The following is a 21,255-nucleotide window of genomic DNA, read 5'->3' as shown; positions in this document are numbered from 1 at the left end:
ACATGTGTGAGATACTGTACATACAGTACCATCTTGATAACAGCAGGTGAGGGTTTATTACCGTTTTTATTTGTTAATGAATAGGTGGACTGGAGCAAGTTCATTGCTGTAAATGGTGCTACAGCACACCCTCATTATGATCCTGATGGGACTGTGTACAATATGGGAAATTCTTATGGGAAAGAAGGTATGTGTGATTATGTCTTCATTCATACAATGCTTGCTAGTGTACAACTGATCTTTGCAAAGAAAACTTGGGAGTTATATGAAATTCTATTGTTACTTATAAAACCATTTAATTACTAGAGGAACTGAGCAGGCAAATTCACTAAAACGTAATAACGTCTCTGTTGTTTGACATATTTAAAATTGAACACCAGCCTGACAGCTAAGTATTCTGTGGCGCGATAGTGCATAATGTAATGTAAGGTTGCTAGTTGTAGTCCTTCGCAATCAACAATATAGAAAGGGTGTGTGAGCACATAGTAGCAGCAGTGTTGAAATTTTCATGTTGCAGTGCCCTGCAATTTGCTACTTTTTAGTGTCATGACAGGCTTTCTTTCAATAGAAGGAATTTATTGTATTGAATAATTGCCATTGTCAGCATATTTTTACCATATGTTTTCACTGTAGGTAATGCTCGTTAAAAGAGAAATATGGTCAAAGTTCTTTTGGACATAATTCTCATGTTTGTCACAGCAGTGAACTTACTTGTGCTCTCTAGTGACTCAGAATCAGCTGACAGCAGGCTAAAGCCCGCTGTTGGCTGACATCACATAGACTCTGGAGGGATTCCGACAATAATGCAGAAAATGTCAGAATCCACCCAGCTGCCTTACAGACTGCTGACTCAGCCTCTCGGTGCACTGCTGAAAGCCTAAGCCAGCTGCTCTCATCCCCTCTCCTGCCCAGTGAGCACTGGAGGGACAGAGCAGAGATCTGGTATCTGACAGTCACTGCTATCTGCTCAGTGAACACCGAGAACTGATCGATCAGCGTTCACGTGATCGCTCAGTTCCCTGGCTTAGAGCCAGTAGGGAGCAGCTTGCAGCATTGTACTGATGGTGTAGCAGGTAAGCAAGTGTGTATGTAGATCTTATTTATTTATTTTATTCTGAACTTCTCCTTTTTAAAGCTTATTGGCACCATATTACGTTTATTTCCTTATAGGTACACGTTACAATATAATTAGAGTTCCCCCTCAGAAGTCCAGCTCGGGAGAAACTCTGGAGGGAGCACAAGTCATATGTTCCATAAATCCAGAGGAGAAAATGAAACCTGCCTATTATCACAGCTTCGGTGAGTTAGGTTGTGGGTATCCAAAAGAGAATAATAGTTGAACTTTCTCAATCTTTTGCTCTCTTATTGATAGAGCTGTATGTAATTCTGGCTTGTGTTTTTTTTTTTTTTTTTTGTTTGTTTTTTTTATTTTATTTGCCATTACAAATTTTACTGGCTACTGAAAACATTTATATTACATATGTTCCTAGATTAAATCTATGAGGACACCAATATGAGAAGTTAAAATATAAAATAACGTGTTTTTTTTATTGTAAATAAAAATGTTATTGCTTTTTCTTTTTTATAAGTCAGGTAAAATTAAAACACTGTATAATAATAATCACTTTAAAACGTACAACGTATACACCACTAGTTTGAATTGCAGATGAATAGGATGGTACAAGATTCCTTGAATTTCATTTTTTATTAACGACTTGTGTTCACCCCATCTACCTCCAAAATAATGGGATTGAGTAGCACGGGGTTAGTAGAAGGTTTGCAAGCATTTATGCCGCATACGCACGACCGGACTTTCCATCTGAATAAACTCTGACGGTCTTTCTGGCAGAGTTCCGCTGAAACGGACTTGCCTACACACAATCACACCAAAGTCCGTTTGTTTAGAACGCAATGAGGTACGACGGGACTAGAAAAGGAAATTCAGCCAGTAGCCAATAGCTGCCTTTGCGTGTTTTTTAGTCCACCGGAATAGCATACAGACGAACGATTTTCCCGATAGGAATTGATTCCTTCGGAAAGATTTAAAACATGTTCTATTTCTAGGTCTGTCAGAATAAAAAAAAAAAAAGTCAGCTGAAGCCCACACACGATCGGAATATCCGATGAAATGTTTCCGCCTGACCTTTTCTGCCGGAAAGTCAGATTATGTGTACACGGCATTAGAGAACTGTTCATGACTAAGCTTATTTTTGGCATTTGGTGTTTACAAGTTAAAATCCATATTTTTTGCTAGAAAATTTCTTGGAACCCTCAAACATTATATATATTTTTTTAGCAGAGACTCTAGAGAATAAAATGGCGATTGTTGCAATATTTTATGTCACACGGTATTTGCGCAGCGGTGTTTTTTTAGATGCAACTTTTTGGGAAAATGTACACTTTTTCATGAATTGAAAAAAAATGAAACTGTAAAATTAGCCCAATTTTTTTGCATAATGTGAAAGATAATGTTATGCCGAGTAAATAGATACCAAACATGTCGCACTTTATAATTGCACGCACTCGTGGAATGACGACAAAGTACGGTACCTAAAAATCTCAATAGGCAACGCTTTAAAAAAAATTCCGGTTACCAGGTTACAGTTACAGAGGAGGTTTAGTGCTAGAATTATTGCTCTCGCTCTGACGATCGTGGCGATAACTCACGTGTGATTTGAACACCGGTTACATATGCGGGCGTGACTTCCATATGTGTTTTCTTTGCTTCCCGAGCTCGTGGGGACGGTGGGCGCTTTAAAAAGTGTATTTTTTTTAAAATCCGGCGCCATTGGCAGCCGAGTAAATGGGAAGTGACGTCATGACGTTTCTTCCGTGTTTACCATTAGGAGACTGGAATGAAGCTGCTTACGGCTTCATTCCAGTCCCTGCCCAGCAGCCAGAGGCATCAGATCATGCACCGGTGCTCCCGATTGAGCGGGAGCACCGGTAAGAGCGGCGGGAGGGGGGGGGGGGGGAGTCCCCTCCTGCTCTTCCGGCATAACAGCCGAGCGGCTTTTAGCCGCATCGTTTGTTATGGCTGGAAAGCCAATCGCCTGCTCTGCAAAACGGTACCGGGATGATGCCTGCAGGTGCGGGAATCATCCCGGTATAACCCCCGGAAGCCGAGTATGCACATCTGCGTACACTCGGCGGCAAGGGGTTAATTCATTTTTTTTTATATACAAAGAAAATTCACCCATCTGTCCATGTCTCCATGCTTTAATTTGCTGATAAATTGCTTTGAAAAACAGCCCCTAGCATTTCCAGCCATGGTTAGCTTGAGTAAAGGCAGATGATTCATGCAGCATTTTCTTCCCAGAATCCATCTGCTCTTAGCACAGGGCAGATGGATTTTTTTTGAAAAAATAAAAAAAATTTCCTTGAAGATTCATGATATTCAGTAGGAAAAAACTGTGGAGCTGCTGTAGGCAGACCAGTAATACAGCAAGGTGGATGTGAGGGATAAAAAGAGGGGTAAGCGGATCAACATATGGAGGGAAGAGGCAGCTCTCGTATATAGGTCCTGAGTAAACCTAGAGTGTTTACCTAGTGTTGAGTACGGCAGGCAATTGGCTGGTGTTGTGCATAGATTGGCGGGAAGCTGCTGTGTGGTGAGAAGGAAGTGCTGGAGAATGCAGAGGCCAGCAATGTGGTGTGCATTGGCGTCTGGGTGTCCTTGGCTTGCTTGACACTCTTCTGAAATGCAGAATTAGGCCAGGAAGCGGCTGGGCAGAAACGGTTGTGGCTGGAGAAGCTAAACTGTATGCAGTGCTGCGGAGCGGCAGCTTCTCAGTGTCCTCGGCTGGCTCGGCAATCTGCTCTAGGATGAGGTGATGACGTCTCTCCATCAAGGTTGTGGTATCGGCCACAACGCTCCTTTCTGTTTCTGCCCAGCCGCTTCCTGGCCGAACTCTGCATTTCAGAAGAGTGTCAGGCAAGCCAAGGACACCCAGATACTGATGCACACCACGCCGCTGGCCTCTCCATTCTCCAGCGCTTCCTTCTTACCACTCAACAGCTTCCTGGCCAATCTCTGCACAACACCAGCAGCTTGCCTGCCAATCTTTGCTAGCAATGTCAAGACTTCCACAGATGACAAGCTGATATTTCCTCCATCAAATTGGAGTGTCACATTTATTCATCACTAACAAAAAGTTATTTCCAATACTCCACACTCAGATCGAGGCGCCCCATGCTTTTTTTCTGTTTTCAAACACACTAGTTTTACTCCGGACCTATATACGGGGGGCTGCTTTTTTCTGTTTCCAAGATTCATATGTATGACATAATTTTGAGCTAGCCAGGAATCAACTGACGAACTGTAAAAGTGACTGCTGTATTTATATGCACAGCTGAGAAAAGGAACATATACAATATGAATCACTAGCAGTCTGAACTTGTTACAGCCTACAATATAAACACAATAGAGGTATTTCTTAACATAGTCCTTCTGACAAGTCATACAAGTGGCAACAATTTTTATTTATAGAATAGCAATTTTTATTTAATTTTTGTTCCATGATTACACTAAGAGGTTGATTTATAAAACTTCACATAGGCATTCATCCAGTGAAAGTACATTTTCATTTGTTCTGTGTGAATGGTGCAAACAATGTAAATCAGGGGTGTCCAACTTTCGGCCAACTTACAGTATCTTTGAATGCAGCAGAAGACAAATTCATTACCTTGCTGAAAAATTATGGTTTGTTTTATTTTTTTGTATAAATGCATTAACATTTACTGGACCTTTTTTTTTATATACGTTTCACAAAGAAAAATCTCCCATTATTCACAATCGCACCTTATTCATGTCATCAGTTTTCAGCAGTACCAAGCAGCTATTTTCAAGAACAAAGCACACAAAGGGTAAAATTAGAACCAAAATATCTGATGAGCACCTTGAGAATTCATTGAGAATTGCTGCTATCTCTCTCTCTCTCTCTCTCTCTCTCTCTCTCTCTCTCTCTCTCTCTCTCTCTCTCTCTCTCTCTCTCTCTCTCTCTCTCTCTCTCTCCTCTCTCTCCTCTCTCTCCTCTCTCTCCTCTCTCTCCTCTCTCTCCTCTCTCTCCTCTCTCTCCTCTCTCTCCTCTCTCTCCTCTCTCTCCTCTCTCTCCTCTCTCTCCTCTCTCTCCTCTCTCTCCTCTCTCTCCTCTCTCTCCTCTCTCTCCTCTCTCTCTCTCTCTCTCTCTCTCCTCTCCTCTCTCTCTCTCTCTCTCTCTCTCCCCTGGACTCTTTAACTGTTTGATAAATCCTTAGGTTCTGGGTTTAGCAGCCAACAGATAATTCTAGCTTTTGAAAGTCTCTCGCGCAGACTTGGTTGGAAACGTAGTTACAACTGGAAGGGTAGAAGTAGGAACTTTTCTTACTGTACCAGAATCTTTCAGCCGGTTCGGCGATACCGTAAGAATTGTGGATTCAATCAATGTCCATGGCAGCTCAGCTTCCAGGCTCTTACCGAGCAGCCAGCCTTGTGCGTGGCTCTCTTACCGAAGAGTCCTCCCCTGATCGCATGTAGAGTTGCTGGGCCTCTCCAAAACCCGAGATGGCACTGGAACACCTTAGAATCCTCTTTCCAGTTACTGTGCCTCGAACTAGCTAGTTCTGAGGCTCGGGAATGGATGGATCAGCACCCCAGGCCACGAGGGCCCCTGGGGGCTGGTCAGGAGGACCAGGACCACGGAGTCAGCAACAGCTTCTCGACCGGAATCCTGAACCATGTGACTTCAGCACCTTAAGTACCCCTTCCCGGATTATGCAGTGAGACAAACTCCCACTGATTGATTCCGAGACAGAGATTGGTGCCCAATGCATCCAACCAGACTGTGTTCTATAGCCTCCCACAGGTGTACAACCCCACCTATGACCAGGCAGAACTTCTATACAGCCCAGCCAAACTGATACCAAAGTACAATTTAGCACAATTGGTCCCAAATTAGGCAAAAACTAAATTTAAACACATATCGCGTACTCGTTAGCAATACCGGCGCTACAGATGAATATGATATATACCGTACATACATATCTATATTGATCTATATCGATGGTCGTTAACTTGTGATCTGTCCGACTTTTTCTGCTCATTGGCTATCCTTATTTAGTGTATTTTATGTGTGGCCCAAGACCATTTCTCTTCCAATGTGTCCCAGGAAGGTCAAAAGGTTGGACTTCCCTGATGTAAATCGTTGAGTTTAAATGAAAAATGCTGCATTTGTGCATTAGATGGAGCCAAGTATTATAGGAGATGCCTTCTAATGCACATCTCCATTTGTGGTATTCCCTGTTTAAAATCAATGATTTACAATCCAAAAGGCCTAATATTTATTTTTTGCTCAGTTTACACAAAACGAATGTACATGCACTTTCACTTGGTGAATGACCATGCAATTCTTTATTAAAAAAAACAACCCCTGTATGATAGATGTAGTCTTAAGTCAAGTCAATCTAAGTCAACACTTATCTTGTAACCTGTGTGATCATTTGAATTAGTTCAGTTGTAGAATTTTACATGCTTTGAGATAGTAAAGTTGGGCTTTTTATGGCACTGCTTTTCATTCTGCTTTCATTTTGCTTTTCTCCAAAGGAATGAGTGAGAATTATGTGGTGTTTGTGGAACAGCCTCTGAGATTGAACATTATAAAATTGTTGATTAACCAAATTAGAGGAAAGTCCTTTGCTGGGACCATGAGCTGGGAGCCTGAGCTTAACACGGTCTTCCACGTTATTAATAAACACACAGGAAAGGTAAATTGTTTTCCATTAATATCAATACACAATGGCTTGCACTATAATTGCAGAATTCATGGCCAGCATGATAAAAAAAAGGGGTTAGCCATTTTCAACATCCTTCTAAGGCCCCTTTTACACGGGCACCGTCGGTTTAGATAAATTGAAAATGTATCATTTGTTATCCGTTGCTTCATCTGTCGTAAATCCTGTTAATCTCTGTCTTCCGTTACGTTAACATCCATTCATTTACACGTTTACATCAGTTTTTGCCTCTGTTTTGATCCACTTACAGCAGTTTCTATAGCTTTAGTGACATTACCCAGAAAGCACTACTCCTTTGGTGCTGCATTGCAGTTTTCAGTGAGTAACTTACTGTGTCCTTGCTTTGTCCTTGTGTGTGCTGCCTGCGTTGTGCAATCGATTCCAACAATTTTTGGAATAGCGTGACATTGTCTGTCATATTTGTCTATATTTGGCAAAAGGAAAAAGAAGATTGTGGATAGGAAACTGACGATTTTGGACCCATCCCATGCTATTGAAGCGGCCTTCTGAAGGTTTTGTGGCTCTGCACTACACTCATCTCTGACAGTATCCTACAAAGTTTTTCAACTTCACCAGAAAAACTTTAGGCACATTTGACTATTTACTGGACCAGCTGCACCCATGGCTGCTGCGGAGACATACCAACATGAGAAGGTGTGTACCTGCAGATAAATGTCTTAGTGACCTTGACCTAAGAGGTCATTCATTTATCAAGTGTATTTTTTTGGTATGGTCTAGTGTGTGTGTGTGCATGTATATACAGTAGATATAGATAATGCATATTGTATCCATCTTATGTGTCATAAGAATGTTGTTTTACTAAAAAAGATGTTAATTTTTTTTCTAGGTTTCTTGCAACTGGCCAGTCCTATACCTCTTTAAATCCATTATTTTTTACTGGGCATTTTAACTATTTCAGAGAGAGGACATGATACATGCTTAGCTATAGAGCAAAAGCTGTGTCCAGCAGTGATGTCATTACCAGATGGAAATATGTGGCGAAGAATAACAGATACAATTTGGAAAGTTTGCCTGATTCCAAAATGAATCGGAGCCCTTGATGGGAAGCATATCTGTATCCAAATGCCTCCACCTTCCGGGTCATGATTTCATAATTACGAAAAATATTTTTCATTGGTCCTCATGGCTATCTGTGATAGCAATTATACATTTATTGCTGTGGACATTGGGGCATATGGCAGCAGTTCTCATTCCAGAGTGTTCTGTGAGTCTGTAATGGGTCAAAGACTGTGAGAAGGGCAATTTTAACATACCATTTGATCAGCCTCTGCCTGGAACTGAAGGACCAAACCTGCATTTCATGCTTGTTGCAGATGAGGCCTTCACACTTTTTTGATATCTGCTTAGGCCTTATGCCATAAGAAATCTAGATGACAAGAAGAGGATCTTTAACTATCGGCTGAGCCACGCAAGACAACTCATTGAATGTAAATTTGGCATATTGTCTAGTAAATGGAGTGTTTTCCAAACACTAGTGCAACTCAATCTTGAGAGTGCTGGATTAGTAAATCAGGTCTGATGCATTCTGCATAATATTGTCTGGGATAAGGAGGACATCTATGTGAGGAAGAGGAGGAGTTCCCCCTTCCCGCTGTACAGTACAGCAGAGCATGTGCAAGGAGATCCTACATAACTATGCGGGACCAATATGTGTACTACTTTCTATCTCCATCAGGAGATGTTCCATGGCAATATCAATATGTGTAATGCAGTGCAAATTTCAATACTTGTACAAAAATGTCATAAGATGCCATATGAAAATTACTTAGTTGTGCTATGTTTGCTATTTTTGGTTATTTCATTATATTTTGACAGCATAAAAATACACAAAAGCACATGATATGTTCCAAACAGTTTTAGTTTTATTATTCTGCATAACCCGTTAACGTAGGAACGTATATTCAAAATGCAAAAAACGTATAAAAATTCAAGTTTTTTTTTCACTTTATTAAAGCTTTGAGAAATAAAAAGAAAAAATAGTAGAGCATAAAATATGCAAACGTTCCAAAAAGTCAGTCAGATTTTAACACGAAAACCTGGTTATAAATCCTGATAAAAAGGTGGGGGATGGGGAATCTGAAGTAGAAGGTTGGGAAGAAGAACTAGAGCTGGTTTGGCTATTAGCAACATCTGCGGAATTTGAGCTAGTGTTTAAACTCGGAGGATATGTTCCCTGTGAAGGCTGAGAAGGAGAGGAACTTTTACATAAGGCCTCTGGGTATTGTGTATTGAGCTGTATGAATGCAAAGGGGTCTGTGGATAGGATGGCCGATATGACTGGGCCTGAAGGCATGGGGACTCATACGGATATTGATGGTATGCCAGTATGAGGGGGTTCATACTGGCTAATAGTAGGCAATGGCATTTCTGACTCGGCATCTCTAATACATCCCCCCACATAATTAAATATTCCCATGTATCTCCACGAGCCTCTCTGCTGGTGCTTTTTGTAGTATATGATAAATTGTCCTCAGGAAAGACTATGTTTTTTGGATCACAGAAGAGATCTTTACTCCCTTGTCTTATAAAGGAGGTCATCTCGTCCAGAAAGGACTTGGCTTTGTCCATCTTTTTATTTTTATGCCTTTGATACGTCGTGAGGATCTTGATGTTGTTGGCCTGTTATGACTAACCTGTAGAGAATAATATGCCAGTTGAGAAATGCAATGATGCTTTGATGTACGTCTGATAAAGCTTAGTATTTGTTAGTATGCTTACATGTATAGATATGTGCGAAGGGCTTGGACGTGCACTCGGACGTGCTGTCTCATCCGCAGACTGGGACTGCCCTTCTCCCTCCCGAGTAATGGCTTGCTCACCTCTCTGTACTGCTTCTATCTCATTATAGTTTTCTTCAGCGTTCTCCTCACACTCTGAGATGTTTGATGTCTTACAATAAAAACAAAGAACATTTGGTCACAAAACCTTACCATATGGAGACCTACTTTTTTTTACTGTCTAGATTGAACATCCAAACATCAATTACGGTGTAATGTCCATGACTTTCTTTAGGAAGGATCACATTTCAAAGAAGACATATTTTTCTTTTTTGGTAGTTCTGGAACCACTTGCACTCTCTGCCTCATCCTTCAAATCTCTTAGAAAATCTTCTCTAAAAGAATGTCACTTTCTGTTAATTTCGAATCCCGTAACACGCATTGAGAAGGATTTTGAGTAAAATGGCAAAGAAAAAACCTACAACCAATAGGACTCCATAGTCTGTGCAGGAGTCAGCATGCCCTTTGCCTATTCACAATTTTAAACATCATGTGCACAGAATGCTGTCAACATATTCAGATGACAACAAGGCATCATTGTAGTACTAAGTTGGCATATGTTGAATATTTTTATGCTTAGCTCACCACAAATTCAGCGTGCAACAAGGACAACAATAGACACAGAAATTATGTCCTTCTGAGACAAGGTGCACATTTCAGAGAGGCCAGAAAGGATGTGCACTGAACTCATATTCACATGCATTACTACAAACGGTAAATAACAATACATACAAAGCAAAATGACACATGTTTTGGCTCTGAACAGTACATTACTCACATGTTTCCATAATCTCATAATTCCATAAAAACACTGACTATGCTGCAGTTGGGCAACACTTACCACGTGCCTCACGCTCTTTGGGAGTCATGGTGGACCAATTTGGTGTCACAAGGTTATAGATTTCTTCCCATAGTTGCTGTGTTGCCACTCTGTCACTCTGGTCCCAACATGTTGAGTCCCACAAGCCTGGCCTTTCATGCACCAGGTTTATTAGTTGCTCCTGGGAGACATCTCTGGCCATGTTTCTCCTTGTGGGTGTACTTCCTATTGTCCAACTACTCCCTGGGTCATAGATTGAGTTCACATATAAACAAAAAAAAAACTTAATTTATTCCAAAAGGATCTTAACTGATCGAACGCTTGATGGACATTGTTAACGTCAGTTAATATCTCTTTTCACGGATCTCGACTTATCCTTGTACGCTAAAAAAAAAAACAGACAAGATCGGAAGTGGAGGTGAATGGATGGTCATCTGTTTGTCCATAGGAATGCATTGTCGTTTGTTGATGGATGGATGAAAAACGGATAGAAGGTCCGATAATGTGAAAGTGGCTTAAGATTGTTAGTTACCTGGTCATCTCTGTCCTCAGTTCTGAGACACAGACCTAGAACAAGCATGCAGATTAGCAATCTAGAATTCCTGGTCTGCACACTTTTTTTCAGTTAAAGAGTTTGTAACCCTAAAAAAATAAAAATAAAAATTGAACTATTCCTTTCAAGGAGTTGTAAAGGCAGACGTGTTTTTTTTTTTTTTTTTTTTTTTTTTTAATCTTAATGCATTATATGCATTAAGATAAAAAGCCTTCTGTGTGTATCAGCCTCCCCAGCACCCCCTAATTACTTACCTGAGCCCCATCTCTCTCCAGCAATGTACACAAGTGTCTTAGCCATCTGGGACTCTCCATCTGATTGACTGAGACTTAGCGGCACCATTGGATTCCGTAGCTGTCAAGCAAAGTCAGACAGCCAATCTGAAGAGAGAGGGGGCAGGGCCGGGTCAGGGCTTTGTGTCTGAATGGACACACGGAGCTGTGACTCTGCTTGGGTGCCCCCATAGCAAGCTGCACTCATCAGGAAGGAGGGGCCAGGAGCTCCAAAGAGGGAGGATCCAGACTGCTCTGTGCAAAACCAACTGTATAGTGCAGGTAAGTATAACATGATTGTTATTTTAAAAAGAACAAGACTTTACAATCACTTTAAAGCAAAATATACAGCACAGTGCTTTTGCAGTATCATTTATCTTTTTCCATGTTGTACAATACCTGGTTGATCCTGACTGTTCCTGTGTTCCCTTCTGTAATCTGACCACGCTTATCTTGGCTGCTGATCCATAATCACTGGGCTCTGACAGCTTGCGGCTTCACAGCTGGGTATGCACTGCGTATGTACGTGTCATGCTGTGTGTCTTAACCACTTGCCGACCGCCTCACGCCGATGTACGTCGGCAGAATGGCACGGGCAGGCATAAGCACGTACATGTACGTGCTTTGCCTCCCGCGGGTCGGGGGCCCGATCGGGCCCCCGCCCGGTGCCTGCGGCGGTCGGTTTTCGTTCGGGAGCGATCCCGGACGAGGGGACGGCCATTCATTCATGGCCACCCCCTCGCGATCGCTCCCGACGAATGGAAATCCCCGGTGACATCACTTCCTCTCCTGTAATGTAAACACAGGAGAGGAAGTGATGTATTCTCTCCTCCGTGTCGGTATTTTTCGTTCCGACACGGAGGAGAGCAGATCAGTGAGTTGCACCAACACATCCCACACACAGTAGAACATGCCAGGCACACTCACACCCCCCCTTTACCCCCCGATCACCCCCCCAATTACCCCTGCCCCCCAGTCACAGTGACACCAATGTCATTTTTTTTTTTTTTTTTTTTTTTTTTTTTGCATTGGTGTCATTTGTGACTGTAATAACTGTTAGGGCAGTTAGGGTTAGCCCCCTTTAGTTCTAATGTACCCCCCTAACCCCCCCAATAAAGGTTTAACCCCGTGATCACCCCCCGTCGCCAGTGTCACTAAGGCTGGGTTCACATTGCAGCGGTTTATGAGAACGAATGTGATTCGCACCGCACTGCAGTGCAAATCACATCCGATCTCTGTGCGATTCGAGTTCAGCCATTCGCCGCACCCGCCGCACCCGCCACACCCGCCGCACCCGCCGCAAATTCGCACGGGACCCTTTTTTTGGCCCGCAGCAGAATCGGATCGCATGGGTGTTCACACCATGCGATCCGAGTTTGCAGATCGCACTGCGATATGCGAACTGATCTGGGGGTGTCAGTAACATTTCACTGACACTCCCAGCAGTTCGCATAGGGCAGTGTGAACTGCCGCCGGGAGGCATGCGATGCGGGAACCCGCCGCGGATTCGCGGCGTTTCCGCATCGCTCCAGTGTGAACCCAGCCTAATAAGCGATCATTTTTCTGATCGCCGTATTAGTGTCACAGGTGACGCTAGTTAGGCAGGTAGGTATTTAGGTTCGCCGCAGCTTTTTATAGCGCTAGGGACCCCCATATACTACCGCATAAAGCCCCCTGATTGCCCCCTAGTTAACCCTTTCACCAGTGATCACCATATAACTGTTACAGGTGACGCTGGTTGGTTAGTTATTTTTTTATAGTTTCAGGGCACCCGCCATTTATTACCTAATAAAGGTTTAACCCCCTGATCACCCGGCAGGTGTCATTTGTGACTAATAACTGTTAGGGCAGTTAGGGTTAGCCCCCTTTAGTTCTAAGGTACCCCCCTAACCCCCCCAATAAAGGTTTAACCCCGTGATCACCCCCCGTCGCCAGTGTCACTAAGGCTGGGTTCACATTGCAGCGGTTTATGAGAACGGATGTGATTCGCACCGCACTGCAGTGCAAATCACATCCGATCTCTGTGCGATTCGAGTTCAGCTATACAGATAGTATGGCTGAATTCGTGTCGCACCCGCCGCACCCGCCGCAAACTCGCACGGGACCCTTTTTTTGGTCCGCAGCAGAATCGGATCGCATGGGTGTTCACACCATGCGATCCAAGTTTGCAGATCGCACTGCGATATGCGAACTGATCTGGGGGTGTCATTAACATTTCACTGACACTCCCAGCAGTTCGCATAGGGCAGTGTGAACTGCCGCCGGGAGGCATGCGATGCGGGAACCCGCCGCGCATTCGTGGCGTTCCCGCATCGCTCCAGTGTGAACCCAGCCTAATAAGCGATCGTTTTTCTGATCGCTGTATTAGTGTCACAGGTGACGCTAGTTAGGCAGGTAGGTATTTAGGTTCGCCGCAGCTTTTTATAGCGCCAGGGACCCCCATATACTACCGCATAAAGCCCCCTGATTGCCCCCTAGTTAACCCTTTCACCAGTGATCACCATATAACTGTTACAGGTGACGCTGGTTGGTTAGTTATTTTTTTATAGTTTCAGGGCACCCGCCATTTATTACCTAGTCTCACTAGTGTACCCCTAAATTTAGGGGTGTCTACTTTCTAAAATGGGGTCATTTGGGGGGGGGGGTTTGTGCCATCTTGGCATTTTATGGCCTTCAAAACTGTAACGCCCTTAGAAAGCCTGAAGGCGGTGCTTGGTTTTTGGGGCCCCGTACGCGGCTAGGCTCCCAAAAAGTCCCACATATGTGGTATCCCCGTACTCAGGAGAAGCAGCAGAATTTATTTTGGGGTGTCATTTCACATATGCCCATGGCATGCGTGAGCAATATATCATTTAGTGACAACTTTGTGAAAAAAAAAAAAAGTTTGTAATTTTCCCGCAACTTGTGGCAAAATATAAAATATTCCATGGACTCAACATGCCTCTCAGCAAATAGCTTGGGGTGTCTACTTTCTAAAATGGGGTCATTTGTGGGGGTTTTGTGCCATCTTGGCATTTTATGGCCTTCAAAACTGTAATAGGTAGTGAGAAGTGAACTCAAAAAATTACGCCCTTAGAAAGCCTGAAGGCGGTGCTTGGTTTTCGGGGCCCCGTACGCGGCTAGGCTCCCAAAAAGTCCCACATATGTGGTATCCCCGTACTCAGGAGAAGCAGCAGAATTTATTTTGGGGTGTCATTTCACATATGCCCATGGCATGCATGAGCAATATATCATTTAGTGACAACTTTGTGAAAAAAAAAAAAAAAAAAAAAAAGTTTGTAATTTTCCCGCAACTTGTGGCAAAATATAAAATATTCCATGGACTCAACATGCCTCTCAGCAAATAGCTTGGGGTGTCTACTTTCTAAAATGGGGTCATTTGTGGGGGTTTTGTGCCATCTTGGCATTTTATGGCCTTCAAAACTGTAATAGGTAGTGAGGCGTGAAATCAAAAATTTACGCCCTTAGAAAGCCTGAAGGCGGTGCTTGGTTTTCGGGGCCCTGTACGCGGCTAGGCTCCCAAAAAGTCCCACATATGTGGTATCCCCGTACTCAGGAGAAGCAGCAGAATTTATTTTGGGGTGTCATTTCACATACGCCCATAGCATGTGTGAGCAATATATCATTTAGTGACAACTTTGTGTAAAAAAAAAAAAAAAATTTTTTTTTTGTCATTATTCAATCGCTTGAGGCAAAAAAATAAAATATTCAATGGGCTCAACATGCCTCTTATCAATTTCCTTAGGGGGTCTACTTTCCAAAATGGGGTCATTTGGTGGGGTTTTGTACTGCCCTGTCATTTTAGCACCTCAAGAAATGAGATAGACAGTCGTAAACTAAAAGCTGCGTAAATTCCAGAAAACGTACCTTAGTTTGTAGATGTGACAACTTTTGCGCAAACCAATAAATATACAATTATTGACTTTTTTTTTACCAAAGACATGTGGCTGAATACATTTTGGCCTAAATGTATGACTAAAATTGAGTTTATTGGATTTTTCTAATAACAAAAAGTAGAAAATATCATTTTTTTTCAAAATTTGCGGTCTTTTTACGTTTATATCGCAAAAAATAAAAATCGCAGAGGCAATCAAATACCATCAAAAGAAAGCTCTATTTGTGGGAAGAAAAGGACGCAAATTTTGTTTGGGTACAACATTGCATGACCGCGCAATTACCAGTTAAAGCAGCGCAGTGCCAAAGTGTAAAAAGACCTCTGGTCATTTACCAGCAAAATGGTCCGGTCTGAAAGTGGTTAAATGGTCTGGCAGTCATCTGTGACTTCTCCCAGATGACTGCAGGGAGGGAATCTGGAGAAGAGAACTTCCGCTGGGAGGTGATCTGAGCGGAAGTGGTAGCGAGTAACTGTCAAGACTAGGTACCCACCCCCCCAAAAAAATGACATGTCAAAAGTGGGGGGGTTAAGTACTTAAAGAAAAACGTCCCCTTTTGGTGGTGCTCCGCTTTAAAATTTGACGTTACACTATTTTGTAGCTTTGGGTGTCCCGAGCCTCCACCTGGTAGTCTCACTCATTTTGTCCCCAATCCGGCAATATTGTCATTGATGCTGTAGAGCTTCTTCTCAAAATCTTCTGAGCTGGGCTGGCATGCACTGTGTATTCTCATTCATTTTTGATTGCAATTTGTATTCTGTACTCCATGCACCAAAAGTACAATTACACCGTAAAGAGAAACTATTGTCATTTTGGTCAAGCTTCTTCAAAGTGTTGTTGTTTTTTTTTTTTTTTTTTTGTTTTTTTGTTTTTTCCTTTAAACTGATCTTTTAAAAATGTTTATTTTTGGGTTTTCTAAATACCATTTTTTTCCCCAGGACAGCCTTTCATGCATTTAAACTCCAAAAAGAGCCATATTGAGCCAGGGTTGGGGAAGATGAATTGCTAATCAGACTTTTTTAATCAGGCATTTAAAGAGACTCAACCCAACCCATTCAGAGACTACGGGTCCAAACCCCAAGTGAATGAGACCTTACTAATAAATACTTGCTGCCGTTGTACTAAAGTTGTTTTTAAAAACATATGTTTATTTTAATGTCTTTTTAGAAGCACCCTGTGAATTTTCACACCAAAGCATTTTCAACCTTCCATCAAATTAATGCCTTCGAGGACCAAGGCTGCATAGTGCTTGATCTTTGCTGCCAGGACAATGGAGAAACAGTGGGACTCTTTGAGCTGCAGAATCTGCGCAAATCTGGAGAAGCATTAAATGAGGTGACCAGGGAAGGGTGGGAACATTTCTAGCAGGGGTCCAGGGGAGAACCTTGTCTCTGCTCCATGAACACAGTTCTCTCTTGCCTCCTGATCCCAAGTAAACTTTAAAAAAAAAAAAAAAAATAAGCAGGAGGAGTTTTATTTTAGAAGAGACTTCTATGTCTCTTTCCATTCCTGTGACACATGCCCAGTGCAGTGTACAGTCCTAGCATAAGTAACAGCTGAGTGCTGCTCCAATTTAACAACTGTATGCATGGGTGGGAGTTTACAGCATCAGTGGTTCACCAATGGCCAAAGAAGAAAAAATCTCAGGTCTGGAAGAACAAGAGAAGGTGGTGGTGGGAGATCAATAAGGGGAAGCCTGGAACTGTATCAGTAGAAGAGAGTAGGCTAGGAGGTAAATCCTAATTTGCAAGCTTGCTATGCTAACTCTGCATTGTGTACCCAGAATTATAGCCATGCACATAACAGCTACAGCTCTGGATAAACAATGCAGATTCAGTTCTTCTTTACTGTTCTTTCCTACTTGCTGATGCTTGTATAGTTTGGAGGGAGTAATATAGTGCATCTGGGACATATTCACAGCGCTTAATTTTTTCCACATTTTTGTTATGTTACAGCCTTTTTCCAAAATTAATTAAATGAATTATTTTTCTTAAAATTCTACAAACAATACTCCGTAATGACAACGTGAAAGAAATTTGTTTTAAAACCTTTGCAAATTTATTAAAAAGAAAAACCTCACATGTACATAAGTATTCACAGCCTTTGCCATGACACTCAGAATTTAGCTCAGGTGCATCCTGTTTCCACTGATGATCCTTAAGTTGTTTCTACAACTCGATTGGAGTCCACCTAAATTCTTTAAATTGGACGTGATTTGGAAAGGCACACACCTGTCCATATAAGGTCCCACCGTTAACAGTGCAGATCAGAGCACAAACCAAGCCATGAAGTCTAAAAAATTGTCTGTAGACCTCCGAGACAGGATTGTTCGGAGGCACAGATCTGGGGAAGGGTACAGAAACATTTCTGCAGCATTAAAGGTCCCAATGAGCACAGTGACCTCCATCATCCATAAATGGAATAAGTTTGGATCCACCAGGACTCTTCCCAGAGCGGACCACCCGGCCAAACTGAGCGATCAGGGGAGAAGGGCCTTAGTCAGTGAGGTGACCAAGAACCCAATGGTCACTCTAACAGAGCTCCAGCAGTTCACTGTGGAGAGAGGAGAACCTTCCAGAACAACCATCTCTGCAGCACTCCACCAATCAGGCCTGTATGGTAAAGTGGCCAGACAGAAGCCACTCCTCAGTAAAAGGCACATGACCGCCCACCTGGAGTTTGCCAAAAGGCACCCGAAGGACTCTCAGACCATTAGAAACAAAATTCTCTGGTCTGATGAAACAAACGGTGAACTCTTTGGCCTGGATGGCAAGCGCCATATCTGGGGGAAAAAACAGGCACCGCTCATCACCTGGCCAATACCATCCCTACAGTATTAAAGTAAAGTATTGAGCAAAGGCTGTGAATACTTATGTACATGTGATTTTTATTTTTTCTCGTTTTTTATTGTTAATAAATTTGAAAAGATTTCAAACAAACTTCTTTCACATTGTCATTATGATGGGGTATTGCTTGTAGAATTTTGCCAAAAATAATGAATTTTATACATTTTGGATTAAGTCTGTAACATAACAATATGTGGAAAAAGTGAAGCGCTGTGAATACTTTCCAGATGCACTGTATGCTCCTAGCCAGGTTTGTGATCCAGAAATCCTGAACACGCTGTAAAACCAGGCCTTTGAGCTCTGTTGTAGGAGCTGAATGCATGGTCAGGAACACACAACCAGAGGACTGATTGAACAAAGAATCAGCAGCTGCAGCAAACAATGCTTTCTAGTCTGCTCTCTCTTCTTGCCAACATGTTTCCTGTCAGCTCATTCATACTGCAGCACAGTCTTATTGGCTCACAGTGCTAGCCCTTCCTTGTCCAGTCTGGGTTCTGCGTGGTTATGGGAGCTAATAGGTGTGATAACAAAGATTTCTTCTGCACAAAGGTACTGGCTTATATTTATTTTATTGCTGCAGTGGCTGGAAAAGGGATAATTATTTAGTAAGCGTATGCTTTAAATATTACCACCACACCAGACCTTTTAAATATGTTATTATCAAACAATACTTTTCATGGTTTTCACCAAAGAGCTTCAGTATAAAAGTTGGTAAATCATATATTTAAAAGATCCTTCCAGCTGGTAAAATTAAAATGGTTTGCTTATTAAGACCGGGTTCACACTAGTGCAACAAACACTCCGACATTGGGAGCTCATGTCGCATGACGTGTGAAAATCAGTGTTTCCCTATGGGAGCCGTCTTAACTGGTCCGACACAAGCCGGTCCGACTTTGAAAATGCTCCCTGAACTACTTTGGTCCGACTTTGATCCTACTTCAGCCCTTTGAATATCATTGAAGTCGGATCGCCATCTTGCCTGATCTGATTTTGGCATGCGACTTGTGCTCTGATGATCTTGAGGGGGAACTCCACACCAAATTTTAAATAAAAAAAACAGCATTGGTTCCCCACCAGGAGCATACCAGGTTCTTCGGTCTGGTATGGAAATCCATACCAGACCCTTATCCAAGCACGCAGCCCAGCCAGTCAGGAAAGGGGGTGGGGACAAGCGAGCCCCCCCCCGAACCGTACCAGGCTGCATGCCCTCAACATGAGGGGTGGATGCTTTGGGGCCGGGGGGGGCCCTGCGGTCTCCCACCCCAAAGCATCTTGTCCCCATGTTGATGAGGACAAGGGCCTCTTCCCAACAACCCTGGCCGTTGGTTGTCGGGGTCTGCGGACGAAATCCGGGAGCCTCCTTTAATAAGGTCCCCCCTCTCTATGTGAATGAGTATGGGGTACATCGTACCCCTACCCATTCACCTAGGGGAAAAAAGTGTCAATGAAAAAAAAACCCTAAACCAGTTTTTAAAGTAATTTATTAGGCAGCTCCAGGGGTCTCTTCCGACTTGGGGCATCTCCTCCGACTTCTCTGCTCTCACCGGTTCTTCTCCCGCTCTCCGGTGTCTTCTGCCGGGCTCCTCCGCTATCTTCTGCTCTTTTGTTATCGCTGGCCCGGTCTTCTCCGTTGTTTTCTTCCCTCCGGTCTTCTTCCGATGTTGACACAATGCTCTCTCTGGTCTTCTTCTTCCATCGTCTGCTTCCCTCCGGTTTTCTTCCGATGTTGACACGTCGCTGTTTTCCGATGTAATGCCGTGTGTGTGGTGCGCAATGACTTGTATAGGCATGGGATGTGGTCACCGGGTGATGTCACTACCCCATCATGCCTCGGGTGGTGACGTCATAAGGGGTGGGGTCACCGGATGACATCACCCAGTGACCACGCCCCGTGCCTATATAAGTTGTTGCGCATGTGGCATTACATCGGGAGTGAGCGTCGTGTCAACATCGGAAGAAGACCGGAGGGAAGAAGACAACAGAGAAGACCGGGCCAACGCTAGAAAAAAAAGAGCGGCAAAAATGCAGCAGATAGCAGAGGAGCCCAGCAGAAAACACCGGAGGGCGGGAGAAATTTGGAGACCGGGAGAAGAGCCTGGAGAGCGAAGAAGTCGGAAGAGAGACCCCAAGTCAGAAGAGACCCCCAGAGCTGCCTAATAAATTACTTTAAAAACGGTCTAGTGTGTTGTTGTGTTGTTGTTGTGTTTCTTTTTTTTTTAACACTTTTTTTCCCCCCCAGGTGAATGGGTAGGAGTACGATTTACCCCATACTCATTCACATAGAGCGGAGGGTGGGGATCTTGGGCCCTCTTATTAAAGTTGGCTCCCGGATTCCGTTAAGCCCCCCCCCCCATGCACACCTTCACAACCAACGGCCAGGGTTGTCAGGACGAGGCCCTTGTCCTCATCAACATGGGGACAAGGTGTTTTGGGGTGGGGGGGGGGCCACAGGGCACCCCCCTGCCCCAAAGCACCCACCCCCCATGTTGAGGGCATGCAGCCTGGTACGGTTCGGGGGGGGGGGGTGCTCACTCGTCCCCACCCCCCTTCCTGACCAGCCAGGCTGCATGCTTAGATAAGGGTCTGGTATGGATTTTGGGGGGACCCCCACGCCGTTTTTTCAGCGTAGGGGGTTCCCCTTAAAATGCGTATAAGACCGAGGGCCTAGTATGCTCTTGGAGGGGGAACCCATGCCGGTTTTTTCTTTAAAATTTGGCATGGAGTTCCCCCTCAAGATTCATACCAAACACAGTTCCTGGTACTGGCAAGGATCCAAGTCGGATCCCCGTTCATTGAAGTTGGACATGTCTCTGACTTCAAGTCACAGGGCAAAGTCGGATCCAAAGTAGGACGAGTGTCGCATCGCACCAGTGTGAACCCGCCCTAAGGGAGGTTCTGTCCGTTCACCCAGGGTGAGATGACAAAACCTGTTAGCTCCCCCAAACCACTGATATCTCCTTCGCCTTTCTCCCCCTCTGCTCATTCATCTGTGTGAAGGCTCTATGTTTAATCCCCATGTCAGCTCCATGTAGGTCAGTACCAGATTTTACCCACGGTTAATGATGTTCTCTCCTCCTCTACGTGATACTGTTCAAGCATGGTTATACTAAAGGAAGTATTGTTGTTAATCGCTTTCCGACCAACCGCCGCTGCGGCAGAATGGCACGGGCAGGCAAATCGCCGTTATGTTACATCGCTCCTAAAGGCGGCCACTAGGGGCGCCCACAGCTTACCCCCAGAGCTGATGCAAGTGCCCGGCGGTCTCTGTGAATGCCAGACTCCCACGATCGCTCGTAACATGGTGA

At 43.6% G+C, this 21,255-nt stretch overlaps 1 protein-coding gene and 1 long non-coding RNA gene across 3 annotated transcripts in view; both read left to right on the top strand.

Moving 5' to 3' along the window:
- Window positions 1-21,255, top strand: part of LOC143934245 (carotenoid-cleaving dioxygenase, mitochondrial-like) — a 73,623-nt gene that overhangs the window by 38,532 nt on the left and 13,836 nt on the right. For both annotated transcript variants that reach the window (XM_077457687.1, XM_077457686.1), the window contains exons 5-8: window positions 85-187; window positions 1,171-1,299; window positions 6,581-6,741; window positions 16,272-16,439. In XM_077457687.1, coding sequence (XP_077313813.1) covers window positions 85-187; window positions 1,171-1,299; window positions 6,581-6,741; window positions 16,272-16,439 — 561 coding nt within the window. The remainder of the gene's footprint in view (window positions 1-84; window positions 188-1,170; window positions 1,300-6,580; window positions 6,742-16,271; window positions 16,440-21,255) is intronic.
- Window positions 6,748-16,263, top strand: LOC143934247 (uncharacterized). The gene is made up of 3 exons (XR_013263234.1): window positions 6,748-7,422; window positions 7,616-11,751; window positions 15,464-16,263. It is a non-coding gene; the product is annotated as an uncharacterized LOC143934247 (long non-coding RNA).

This window comes from Lithobates pipiens, unplaced genomic scaffold (assembly GCF_037356315.1).
Source record: "Lithobates pipiens isolate NorthernLeopardFrog02 unplaced genomic scaffold, aLitPip1_a1.2 Scaffold_27, whole genome shotgun sequence".
NCBI classification, from domain to species: domain Eukaryota; kingdom Metazoa; phylum Chordata; class Amphibia; order Anura; family Ranidae; genus Lithobates; species Lithobates pipiens.
This window is presented reverse-complemented; position numbering and strand designations above follow the sequence as displayed.